Source organism: Callithrix jacchus, chromosome 2 (assembly GCF_049354715.1).
Source record: "Callithrix jacchus isolate 240 chromosome 2, calJac240_pri, whole genome shotgun sequence".
In the NCBI taxonomy this organism is placed as follows: Eukaryota; Metazoa; Chordata; class Mammalia; order Primates; family Cebidae; genus Callithrix; species Callithrix jacchus.
In genome coordinates, this window is record NC_133503.1 from 127,216,818 (window position 1) to 127,230,352 (window position 13,535).

Consider the following 13,535-nt stretch of genomic DNA (forward strand, 5'->3'; position numbering starts at 1 on the left):
GGAAAATTCCAGCTTCCATGAAGCATTAAAGGAGTTGTAAGATTGGCTAGAAGAGAGCTGACAGCACTCGTCAGGGGACCCAGGACAACAATTATGGTAGTTGAGAATGCGTCTCTGGGGTCACACTACCCAGACTACCAGCTCTTTGCTGTTCGTGCTGGGTATCTCACCACCCTAAGACTCCACTTCTAGAACTGTAAAATGTGTCTAACAACATACTTACTCAACTGAGTTGTTCTGAGAAATAACAGTTAAGTGGGTGACGACCAGTGCTTAGCTGTAATAGCAGTTCAGGAAGTATGTGGGGTTAGCTCTTAGGGCACATAAAGCAGCATACATGCCTTTCACTTGGTTGTATCTCCCCATTACCTAAGATGATAATGATAATGTAGTAGACACTTATGAAATAGCAGCTGATCATCTTGGTATTAGACTGTTGATATTAGTATATCTGCATTTCTATCAAACTATTACTCTTTCATGTTGAATAAGATATATTGCTTCTAAACCATGGTTCAATTTTCAACAAAGCAGGACTGTAAAATTACATTCCTATCATCTGTCTTTGAGTATGAACATAGATATTTCAGTTTGGATTCATCTTGAAGCTGGCTGCTTGAGCTTCAAGATTTGTAAGGCTGTGAAAAGAGATCTTCAATGTGTGAATTGCAGATGAACTGAGAGCAGTAATTCAGCAGTTAATAATAGCTGGTTGTGTAAAAGTCTCCCAGATTGTCTAAATTTTAACTCACATCAAAAACTGAGAATTTTTACCTAACAAATCTAAACATTGAGAGGAGGCATGATTACAAAATGCAAATAAGCAGGACTCAGATTCGTTCACTCACATGTCCACCTATTATGTCTGAGCTGTCCTTTTCTACTGGGACCAGCACACAAACCCTTGGCACAGCCCTTAACCTCAATGGCCTCAGTCTGGTGTGCAGCACCTTGTTTTACATACCTCATTGCTCAGACACCTGAAGACTGTGACCCTAAAATATGCTTTTCCAGTTTCATGTCTACCAATGAGATGGTTATTGTGCTTGCCAGGGTAACAAAGATAATTTCCAGTCTCACCTACTGGTGAATCAATGAATTGCATTGATGCGAGCGCAGCGTACTCCAAAGTATTCATTGATAGAGGCCTTGAATCGCAGAGTACTGCACTTGACCAATATACTTGAATTATTTTTTTCTTTGTTGGGGTGGAGTCTTGCTTGTTGCCCAGGCTGGAGTGCAATGGTGCCATCTCGGCTCACTGCAACCTCTACCTCCTGGGTTCAGGTGATTCTCCTGGCTCAGCTTCCCGAGGAGCTGGGATTACAGGTGTCTTCCACCACACCCGGCTAATTTTTTTATTTTTAGTAGATACCAGGTTTCACCATGCTGACCAGGCTGGTCTCAAACTCCTGACCTCAGGCAATCCACCTGCCTTGGCCTCCCAAAGTGCTAGGATTACAGGCGTGAGCCACCGCCCCCAGCCTACTTGAATTTTTCAGAGATGGTATGTATCTATCTTTCTGTGTTTGTGTATCGTATCTCTGTATATGTGTGCACACATGTGAGTCGCCAAGTCTTTGTTCACAGTACCAGAGTGGTATTGTAAATGAGGCCAAAAAATCATGTTAAGAAAAATACCATCTGACTGCCTTCTCCATATGTAAATCTTGGGAAAAAAATTTATTTTTATATATAATACAAGTCAAACTTTTAAGATTATAGTAGTTGAAAATTAAGGAACTTGAATTTAAAAAGGCAACAAAAGAGCAAATTAAATATGCTTGAAGGTAAATACAAACTTTGCCACTTCCTAGCTGTGACCTTCCAGCAAGATTACTCTCTGTATCCCAAGAAATGGAAATATTTGTCTCACATTCTTGTTTTAAAGAATGCATGAGCCATTGCAGACAAAATGCTGCACATGGTACTGGTGAACAGTAGACATTCCATGGAAAGAAATTGTTTTTATTATTGGTTATTCCCTCTACTCCGTCACAAATGCTCAGGATGTTTGCAATTTTAAATTAGGTTGTTGGACAGTCAATACTTTAACTCATTGGAATAAACCTTTAGCGCTATAATTTTTAATACTGTGGTAGGGAATTAAAGGAGATATATCTATATATGTGTCATATATGTTTTAAATGAATGAAATTCAAGGCTGCTTCAGTGGTAGGATGTGCAACTCTACCCTAGTGTGTGTATCATATGCAACTCCCTATAAATTATACTATACATGCCCACTAATGTGAAAATTTAGCAAACTGTCCACTTTTGCTCATCTTCACTCCTCATCTACAATATCTCCTGTATTGGATTATTAAATTATGCACTTTTTTTATCCTCTCTCCTTTACAACACCCCCTTCTCTGATTCCTGTTACAAGCAGAGAGCACCTCACACCTCTGGTACTGTTTGCCTATTGTTTCATGTTTGTGTATACAGTTATCACAATTATGTTCCAAACTCCAAAAGGTCACCTTTATATTTGATCACCCAAAGCACAATCCTGGGCTGAAAATAGGTAATATTTTAAACTGTAATCCTATGGACAAAAGTCAGTGACTACAAACAAACACACAAGCATTTCAAAAAAGTTCTTGGAGGAACAGGGAAGTGAACTTCTGAAAATAAGATTAGTAATTCAGGTAAAATTTTGAAGCTAACATTCTTGGTTTCTTAGACAAATTAATTTTGCAATTTGTTTGCTTATCCACCATCTTCTTTCTGTGATATAACAAAGAAAAAGAAAAACTTTAAAGCAAACACGAAAGACTAAAGCCACCAGCATCACAGTAGTGCAAATTTTCACAGGGGAAAATGCAGAGACCTATTTCAGACTCAGAAGAGACTTGGGGACCTTCTGTGAATAAGTGAATTAGGTTCTGGAGTAGAGGCTTGCTTACTAGGACCTCCAGGAACAGACTCAGAGCTCTTTAATAAATATTCCAGGGAGTCAGGCTTTCTTGGAAAAAACAAATTAGTGTGAGAAGCCAGTACTGTGTAATTTCAGTTTTAAAAATAGCCATGATTGTTAAGGCTGCTGTGTGCATGAGAGAAAAAGAAAGCCCTTATTAGTTTTTGTGTCAGCTTCCACATTAAAACTGAGAAGCTCCACTGAAAGTCTTGCCTGGAAAATACTGCAAAGGTTATAAGGTTCCTATCACTAAGAATCACTTTTGGTCCTTCCAATGACCAACTTTTGGGAGGGAAGAGGTTATGTCCCCTTTTATCACATCTGTCTTTCAATAAAAAATAGGCAAGTGATGGTTCTGCCTCTTTCACTTCCGACTAGAGCTGTGCCTCTGTTTCAGCTTTTCATTTGCCTAATTGCCCTGGGAGGCTGGCAGGGACGTTCCCTGCAGCCGAGGCTCTGCTGACTGCAGAGACCCTACCTGGCACTCTAAGTTGGTGCGTCAGCATTTTAGGTTGAAATGAATGAAAAATCAATCAGGATGACTGCAGTGGTAGCGTACACAACTCTAACCTAGTTTGTTCATAATTTTCAACTATTCACCATAGACCCGAGCAGTATTTAAGATGGTAAGTGAATCTGTAACAAATGTGCTGCTTCTGCTTAATCGGGCACTATTTTTTGTCCTCTTTTCTATTTGGAACAAGCAAGTCTAACCTGCTTAGGAAGCCACATGTAAATGTGACATGAATGATGATGTCAAGTTTCATGCAAATATTATTTGCCCTGGCTTTAGATTCAGTTTCTAATTAGACCAAGTGATAAATTCTCATATAGAGATATAATACATTGCTGTTTTATTAACGTATGCTGCAAATTCAGAGGCTTAAATTTTTTTAAGAGTCTGTTTATGTTTTTGTCACATCTCTGTGTTACTTCCTGTAATTCTCTATATCAAAACTACAGTGTTTTAAATTTCTAGATTTACAATTCTGCAAAGATAGAGTTAAACACTATTTGGACTCTGGCTACATGATGGTAGCTGGAATTGTTCAAAGCTGCCGTCTTCAGCTCTCAAAGAGAGCCACAGTAACTTTCTGAACAGATTGGGTTAAATATTTTTACAGACCCATTCTATGATCATAAGGCGGTAATAAGTTGTGCAGTGCAACACTCCAAAGGGTTCCAAATCTCACAAGCCTCTTTGTATGTGATGCTCTCTCAGTGAAGAAGATTCTTTGGGCTATAAAGATGAAGAGTCTACTTCTTCTGGTGCTGATTTCAATCTGCTGGGCTGATCATCAATCAGACAACTATACTCTGTATCATGACAGAGTTATTCACATCCAAGGTAAGGAAACACAGCTTCTCTTATCAAAGTCTAATTAATTTCAAGTTACTTAGATTCGAGATGCTGGGTTAGTGTTTCTTAATTTTAGTTCTGCTTCATTGACTTTTTCTTTTCCTTTCTGCTAATTGGTGAAAGTGTTCCCTGGCTTTTGCATACTATTGCATTACAGTAGAGTTAAGAATTGGGGACAATTAAAGTTGAGTAGCTTAAGAATGTCCAGCTGCAGTGAATTGGTATAATCGTTCAAGGCTGTTAAGTGCAGTTGCTATCTTCAAGATAAGTGAAGGGCATAAAGTTCATTTAAATGCAAGTCAGAGGGAGGAAATAGAAAGTAAAACAGGATACAAGGTGATTTTGTTAGAGTAAATTGTTTAATCATTACGAGAAACAATAAAAATAAAATAAAAATTAAACAAGCTATTGTCCAGGAGAAAGGAGCTTACCCTATTACAGTCTCCTTCAGTAAAGCCTTAGCTCCTGTAGACCAGTACATTGCCCCTGCACATTTCTGTTCATCTCAGCTGAATGCTAAGCCTGAAAGCTGTAGCAAGGTTTGAGGCTGCAGTATAATGCAGCTCTTTCCTCAGTCCCAGCTTCAGATGAGGGACATCCTGCATTAAGAAAGCTGAGACTTATGCAATAAGAGGAACTGTCTCTCCTTGTCCTTGGATGCTGAATAATTAACACAGGAATATAGAACAGTTTAAACACATGATGATAATTTTAGATAAACTCAGTTGTGGTACCAGAGGCATGATAAGTTTGCTAAGAGACATAAAACTCTAAATTGTATCTTCAAGGTCAAAAGCATAGTCTCAGTAAACTGCATTCACTGTGAAAAGTATGACTTGTGAAGGTCAAATCATAGTGTAAATCTATCTAGAAGTATTTTCCTCTACATATTATGACTACCAAAATAGAATTCTGAATTTGGCTACATCCAGCTGTTTTAGACACATCTCTTTTAGTTTTGTTTGCTTCCAACAGCTTTATTTTTTCTCTGTTGAACTGAGAAAAAAAATGTATAATCATAAATTTTACTCTGCAAGCTGCTGACTCAGCTGTTTCCTTAATATGTAGTAGAATCAGAGCTGTTTCCAATGACCATATGATATTTATACCTAGAGATTTCTAATGCAAAATAATACCCTTTCACCTTCTAGTGACAGAGTTCAATTCAGCCAAAAAAGTAATACCTAGTAATTATTAATAATACCAATTTTATATGCAATGCAATATAAACTTAAGCTGTGGTTTCAAGTTATTAGATGACAGATACCAAAGTTGTGTTATAAACTGTGCACAAACCGTTTAATCAAAATTGCACTCAGAGTATGAGAATAGTCTTTTTTAAATGTACTAACATTTGAAAAATTACTCCTATAAGTCAGACTCAAGCTAGCGAGAAAAAATTCTGTTACTTCAGCTTTTCCATTCTCATCTCCTCTATTGAAACTTAGTGCAAAGGGATTTCTGACCAAGAGTATCAGAATTATCAGTGTATTTGCATACATTGTCCAAATTTTTAAAAAGACTCGATAGTCCACTTCATTTTAATTGTAAATTCATATTCTTAGAAAGTGCAGGCTTGCCTCGAAGAGCTGCTAAAGAGCTTTCAAGTAATAGAGCTATATTTGGCTTGTGGAAATTTAATGCTGAAATGAGATTTGGGTCATAGGATTATGATGTTATGTCCATAAACCAAATACCTGTTCTCATTACTTTTTTTCCAATAATTTTTTTTTGTGATAGCAATCAGGTTGAATTTTCAAATCCCACAGTCCTTCAGAGAAACTGCTTCCAAGTGACCTGTCATAATTCCAGTTGTCTTTTACAATGCAAAAATAAATCAGATAGCACAAAAATCAACAAAGCAGATTACTTATTTGCTTCGTTACTTACTTGAAATACTGCATATTTTCTTATCTTTAAAATTTTTATTGATAAAACATAGCCCAGAAGAAATTTTAGGGAGCCGAAATCTTCACAGGTTTTTTTGAACAATTTAGCCAGATGATTAAATTAGCTGCCTCAATCTGAAATTCTTGAATGGCACTGATAAGCAGTATGAGCTTCTGTTAGTGACAAAAAATAGTTGAAAATTAATGTTACTGTAAAAACATCTTTACTCTCTCCCATTTTGATAACATTTCTATTTTTATACTCCAAGTTCCCAAGGTCTGAACGATATTCAGAAAACTGTGCAAATCATCCTCCAATTCTTCTTGGCTGCCTTGACACAGATGTTCAACATGAATGATACATTTTTTAGTTCCATGTTTGTGAGTCAGCTAATTGTTTTTCTGAAGACTTCCTCATAGTTTTGTTGTGCAAGATTTTATAGAGATATAGACACACACACACAAAGTTTAATCTGGATTTTTTAAAAGGAAAAAAAAGGCAGATGGCCAGGAAAGAAAATAGCAAGTGTGGACACTATGCAAAGTGTTTGTAGTGAAAAACATTTCTCTGGTAATGGAAAATAAATCTCTCCCAGCTTCCCATGGAGAAAGACCTAGCTTTAGATACAAATTTCACATGTACTAATCTATTTTCTTTAATTTTTCATTGAAATATTTGGTCATACAGGAAAGGAAATTTCATTTGTCCACAAAGTCTACTAAAAACATGCAATCAAGATGTCAGCTTGTATATAACACACTGTCCTCAATGTAGGCAATAGTTACTTTCTCAAATACTTCTACAGGAAGAGGGTTCACTGTTAATACCCTCTCTATACTCTAAACTAATGGATTTTGTTTCTCATGTCACAATGTGGCTAATTTACTTTTAAATCCCTTGAAACTTGAGACCATTAGGAAGAGTTTTATATGGAGTACCAAATCACACAGAAAGAACAATATTTATAATATTTGTGTCAGGTCCAAAAACTTTTGTGTAGCCTTTCAACTACGAGCAGAATTTCAGAGATGATGAATGTATTTTTTTAAATACAACTTTTTAAAAGACATTTACAGATAGCAGAGACATTTTATGACCACTTGCCCATTAACCAATCGCTGCTTGACCTTCTCAAAGTCAGAGTCAGTGCTTCCTGCCTCTGGCGTTCAAGCAGAGGTCTTCTGATGACAAGTTTGAGTCTTTCCTGTAATGGCACTAACTGGCTTAGACCTTGGAAAATTTACTTAATCTCTCTAAATCCCAGTTACCTCCTCTGTAAAACTGGGCTTACTGCCTGCTTATTCCACAGAGCTTTGTGAGAATTAAAGGAGATAATATGTGGAAAGTCCTTAGTACAGTGCCTGGTTCCAAAGAGCCAATAAGCTATCCAGGTAGTTGTTATCATTATGTTTATCGCTTCCTCCCTGTTATGGAAAAATTGATTTTTAAACAGAAAACAGACTAGAAATACTGGTCAAAAAAAAATCACACTTTTCAAAATACATTTGTTAACAGAACCATGTCATCACCTTAGTTCTAATGAAGTAAACATTTTATAAGTTCTTTTCTTTGCCTTCTTTAATTTCACAATTTATAATTTCCCCATTCGTATTATTATTATTATTATTATTGAGATGGAGTCTTGCTGTGTCACCCAAACTGGAGTGCAATGGCTCACTGCAACCTCCACCTCCCAAGTTCAAGTGATACTCCTACCTCAGCCTCCCAAGTAGCCGGGATTATAGGTGCCTGCCACTATGCCTAGCTAATTTCTGTATTTTTAATAGAGACAGGATTTTGCAATGTTGGCCAGGCTGGTCTCAACTCCTGACCTCAGGTGATCAGCCCACCTCAGCCTCCCAAAGTGCTAGCATTACAGGTGTGAGCCACTGTACCCGGCCTCCCCATTCATATTAAATATTATCTTATCATTTTTACTTTCCTGGTAGAAACTAAAGTTTTCCAGACATAAGTAATATTTTCCCTTAATATACTTACTATGTGAACACAGATCCACTACTTTAAATTTTTGTAAAGAAGAACAAGAGAAAATCCCAGAAGTGAAAATTGTGTCCTTCTACTTAACAAGTAAAAGTAATTGCACTTTTGTCAACAAATAAAACAAGTAGATTTGCTTAAATAAGAAATTGCCAGAAGTTTACATCTATAAGTAGAAAAAAATAATGTCCATCCAGAACCGCTGGCAGAAGTGCACAGTCCTCTCTCAGCTTCACTGTTCCCATGCCTGCTGTGTGTCCTGAACCCACCTCCCCTTCTTCAAATCTGACTCAGTCCTTACATGGCCTTCCTGCTAACGTGCCTCCCTCCCTCATCAGATTGTCTCTCAGCTTTGTAACTAACTCCAATTATATAGCAGTGCCAGACACATAGCAGGTGCTTCATATATGTTTGTTGAATAAGTGAGTGAACAAATGAATGAAAGATGCAATGAGATATTTCCCCCTTTTTTTTTTGAGATGGAGTTTCACTCTTGTTGCCCAGGCTGGAGTGCAATGGTGCCATCTCAGCTCATCGCAACCTCCGCCTCCTGGGTTCAAGCGATTCTCTTGCCTCAGCCTCCTGAGTAGCTGGGATCGTGGGCATGTGTCACCACTCCTGGCTAGTTTTATATATTTAGTAGAGATGGGGTTTCTCCATGCTGGTCAGGCTGGTCTCGAACTCCCAACCTCAGGTCATCCACCTGCCTCGGCCTCTCAAAGCACTGGGATTACAGGCATGAGCCACGGCGCCCGGCCAAGATACTTCTAAATTGTCACTACCATCATGAGCATTTGTTAAATGCTGTGATATCGCTGGGATTTAGCAGCATATGACACATTGTATGCACTTAATGAACATTAGCTAGATGACTGCTTTCATTCCATAATGTTGGCATAAGCTAAATCATAGCTCACACAATTTTAAGAAGTTAAAAGGACTTTGGTAGAGATTGTCTAGACCACTCTTCCAATTCACAAATGAAGAGATCAAGATTCAGAGCTTTGCATTGCTTGTCCCAGGCTACCCGGCTGATAAAAGTCCATTTACCTGATTAACCCCTTCCTTTTCTGGGCTCACATCTCATCTTTTTAATGAAGTCATCCTAACTACTGCAATATTCTACTGTATATTGTATACTCTACTTATTTTTACTGTATACTCTACTTATTTTTATGTAATTGTTTGTCTTCTGTCTTTACCTCGAGAATATTCAACAGCTTCATGAAGACAGGAATCTTTGATGCATCCCAGTCACATAAACCCAATAACTGGCACATAGTAGGTGATCAATACATGTTTGTTAAATAAATCCAGGACCAAAATCCAGTTGTTTTTTTTCTAATCAAGTCTGGTTCAGTCTTTCCAAATCCCAGGGAAATATTTTTAATTCATGAAATGAGAAGCAGCAGATGGACAAGAGAATTGTGCATTTGGGGAGCAAATTCAGTCTGGTCCTGTGCATGGCTCCCACACAACATGCAGCATCTGATACTCCATGAGAGTCCACAAAGTCAGTTGCAGCAATTTTCCTCATGCATGCGTGCAGCTTTGAAGAGTATTGGATTTACATTTGGTCACTGCAATACTATCCTGTTCCTTATATAATAACTGCAGTGTTGGGATTTGGTGATACAGAATGTATCACAAGGAATGGGCAAATTTAATAATGGATGATCACAAACCATCTGCAGAGCCAAAGTTTAATGGGAGAACTGGATACGTGTTACTCTGTCTTAATTTTCTCTCTCCCACCTAAAACTCCTGTGAACTCTCTGAGTCTGTTTGGAAAAGTAAAATTAATTCACTTTTATCTTTTTGAGGCAGAATATGTTATTTGCAGCCATCAATGCAAAATCTACAAATGCCAGAAAAAATATCTACAAATATTTTATAAATCACAGGTGGAAATATATATATATACACTGTTAAAATTCTATCTAAAAGCTAATAGCTATAAACATCAGAAAATCCCGTCATGGAATTATAAAAATTAGCATATCATCCATATTAGATAACTAAATCTAACTTTTTTTCTATTTACCAGAAGGCATGAAACAATAAATGACAATAAGAACCTACTGCATTAAACATAGGCTTGCCATTTGACCAAACTTAGAATATCACCATATTAATATAATAAATGAGCTCAAAAGCAAAGAACGATAGTATATATGTAGGAATATACATACATATGTAAAAATACTCATATATTACACTTATGCATATATACTCCTATAGACAACTCACTTATTCAACAAATATGTTAGGAACTTATGTAGAGGCATTAGAGATATGGTGACAAACAAAACATACAGTCTCTGCTTTCAACAAGCTTATAGTCTAGTGAGAGAGACAGTTGTTACTAAGAAGAAAGAGCTATTAATCATGATTACAGAAATATATATTTTCTTACCAACTTTGCTTCTGTCAGTATGCATAATTGCTAGTCCATGTCCTAGTCTTCTTTGCATTTGTGTGTCCTTTTGAGAAAACAATTCAGGCATTTGCTGAACATTGCCACGTCCATGCAAAACATTGGGTTATTCTCTGTAGAAATATAGACTGTCTATCTCCTCAGTGTGCTTGCTGACAATATTACCAAGGCAACAAGCAAGCAAGAAAGAATAAAATAAGTGTTAAATAAAGGTGAAAGTGTAGAGAAAAGAGTAATTAGTTACCAAACTAAAAGAACTTACTATTTAGAACTTTGAACCACAGCCATTAAATTTTTAATCACTTAATATAGCTGAACTGATAAAATACATCTTTAGACTATTTCTAAACTTGATATTGAAAATGTAGAATGCTGAATTCTATGTTAAGAATAACTATCTATTAAAACTATACAGTTCTGTAATATTTCCAGATATAAAACTTATATTGAATAATCTTTTCAGGTAGCAACAAATTCATACTAAACTGACATTGCTTTCTGTGTTCCATCCTTTGTGCTGAAATCAGCAGAGTATGTGTAAAGCCAATGATTATTTGGAAACTCTCTCAAATACCAAGAAAACCCCATTAAATAGTGAGGCTTTTCTCTTTGGTTGCAGCTCTGCAAGAACCTTGACTCAGCTAAAGCACTGACTATAGCTTAATGGCTTCGTGTTACAGTGATTTCAATATGATGATTCTCTCATTTTACCAAATATCGAGATATAATAGCTTTAGATTTCTTTATTGATTACGCTCTTTATTTGAAGTGGAAAGTGGAAAATTACCATTTTAGAAGGGTTTTTGGAATACAATCACCAAAATGCTAAGAAATTAGAATATGCAATAAAGAGGCTATCAAACTAATAGTATCTAGGGAAGAGATAAAATTTTTAAAGCAATATTATTTCAAAATGAAAACAGTAAAAACATAGGAAATTATTTGAAATAAAATTACTTCAAAAATATTTTGTATATTTTCTGTTGCCACAATATACTGGCCCTAGACTTGTCTACCTTCAAGAATGATTAAGTAGCCAGTACAAATGGTACATTTTAATCTTGGTTTAATTCAACATGTTGGTTACTTGACTTCATTGTTAGTCAGTGACTAGTCACCACATGTCTAAGGTGTATGAAGTAACGTTTGACATGCTCAGGGATTGTGCTGTGGAGTGTATTGAACAAAATAATTTAAGTAAGAATTCTCCCTACCTTTTCCAAACACTGTCAACTCAAAAGAAAAAGACATTTTGGATTTAGAAAACCCAGAAAGGCCATAATCCATCATGTGTAAAATGAAGGAAATATGTTAAAACGAGAAGCATTTTACTAGGCCGGGCGTGGTGCTCACACCTGTAATCCCAGCACTTTGGGAGACCGAGGTGGGAGGATCACAAGGTCAGGAGATTGAGACCATCCTGGCCAACATGGTGAAACCCTGTCTCTACTAAAAATACAAAAATTAGCTCCGCGTGGCAGCACATGCCTGTAGTCCCAGCTACTTGGGAGGCTGACGCTGGAGAATTGCTTGAACCCGGTAGGTGGAGGTTGCAGTGAGGCAAGATTGCACCACTGCACTCCAGCCTGGTGCCTGGCGACAGAGAGAGACTCTGTCTCAAAAAACAGAAAAAGAAAAAAAAAAAAGAAGCATTTTACTACAGTCAAGTATGGAGTTAAGTAAAGAAATGTGAACAAAGTGGAGTCCTGTCTTTTTTCTAAATAAAAATGCCTTTCAAAACATACCTTTGAAGGGAGGAGACTCCACGTCTAGCTGATTCTATTTGAAATGGTGCTGGCCTCCCTGTTTTACTTGTTCCTGGAAAGCATTGGAAATTATGTTTGTCTTTTTGGTTCAGAGTTACTGACGCTAGACAAAGAGCAGGTGAAGGGAAAGACATGTAAGTCAAAGATATGTGTAATGTAGCCTTATACATTATAAGATATATGACATAAATTTATTTTCTTGTTAGATGACAATATTTGTTCAGAATGATTTCACAATTATCTATGACTAATAATGTTGCTAGCAAAAAATAATGAATACTCTTATACATGGCTTTTTGTTCCTTTTTTTTTTTTTTTTTTGCTTTTTGCTTTCTTCAGCACAGAGAGGTAAATTATGAAGTTTTAAATTTTCAAATTTTCTTCTCTGGTATTATATGGTTATGAACAATTACTTCTTACTTTCTCTTGAAAAATGTCAATTACGCTGTCAGGCATTAAATCTCCAAAAATCTGCATAAGATTATTTTTATGTCCTCATTTTACTTTGTCTTTTATCACAATCATTAACAAAGGGTCTTAATTAATACCTTAAAGTACCAAAGTACTGAAAAGCTGATTAGATAGTTAATGCTTCATTTAAATGTTTCCGTATAAATAGAATACCTTATTTTAACAGATGCATAAAGTAACAGCATTTTATAGACTTCCTACAATACATTAAAATCAAAATGTGTTCCAAAATCAGCTTCTTGAACTTCAGTCCTTTTTCTTATAACTCATTATTTGGCCTATGTATACAATTGAATAAATAAATGAAACAAACGTACATATAAACAATAAATACAAGTGTTTTTTTGGCCAGGCATGGTGCCCCTCACACCTATAATCCCAGCATTTTGGGAGGCCGAGGCAGGCAGATCACTTGAGGTCAGGAGTTCAAGACCATCCTGGCCAACATGGTGAAACCCCATCTCTACTAAAAATAAAAAATTAGCATGCCTGTAGTCTCAACTGCTTGGAAGGCTGAGGCAGGAGAATCACTTGAACCCAGGAGGTGGAGATGGCATTTAGCCAAAATTGCACGACTGCACTCCAGCTTGGGCAATAGAGTGAGACTTGCGCTAAAAAAAAAAAAAAAAAAAAGTGTTTTTAAGGGAAAAAAGATTATAAGAGACAGCACTGAGGGGGCAGTGGGCTCAGTGG

At 36.6% G+C, this 13,535-nt stretch overlaps 1 protein-coding gene across 5 annotated transcripts in view; it reads left to right on the forward strand.

The window, feature by feature from the left end:
• HAPLN1 (hyaluronan and proteoglycan link protein 1) overlaps window positions 1–13,535 on the forward strand; it is an 88,613-nt gene that overhangs the window by 50,518 nt on the left and 24,560 nt on the right. For 3 of the 5 annotated variants that reach the window (XM_054252133.2, XM_002744793.5, XM_035291248.3), the window contains one exon: window positions 4,143–4,268. In XM_054252133.2, the coding sequence (XP_054108108.1) occupies window positions 4,169–4,268 (100 nt within the window). In that variant the 5' untranslated portion in view covers window positions 4,143–4,168. Of the gene's footprint in view, window positions 1–3,327; window positions 3,547–4,142; window positions 4,269–13,535 lie in introns of those variants that run through there. The other 2 variants (XM_017969802.4, XM_078365880.1) reach the window with 1 other exon arrangement.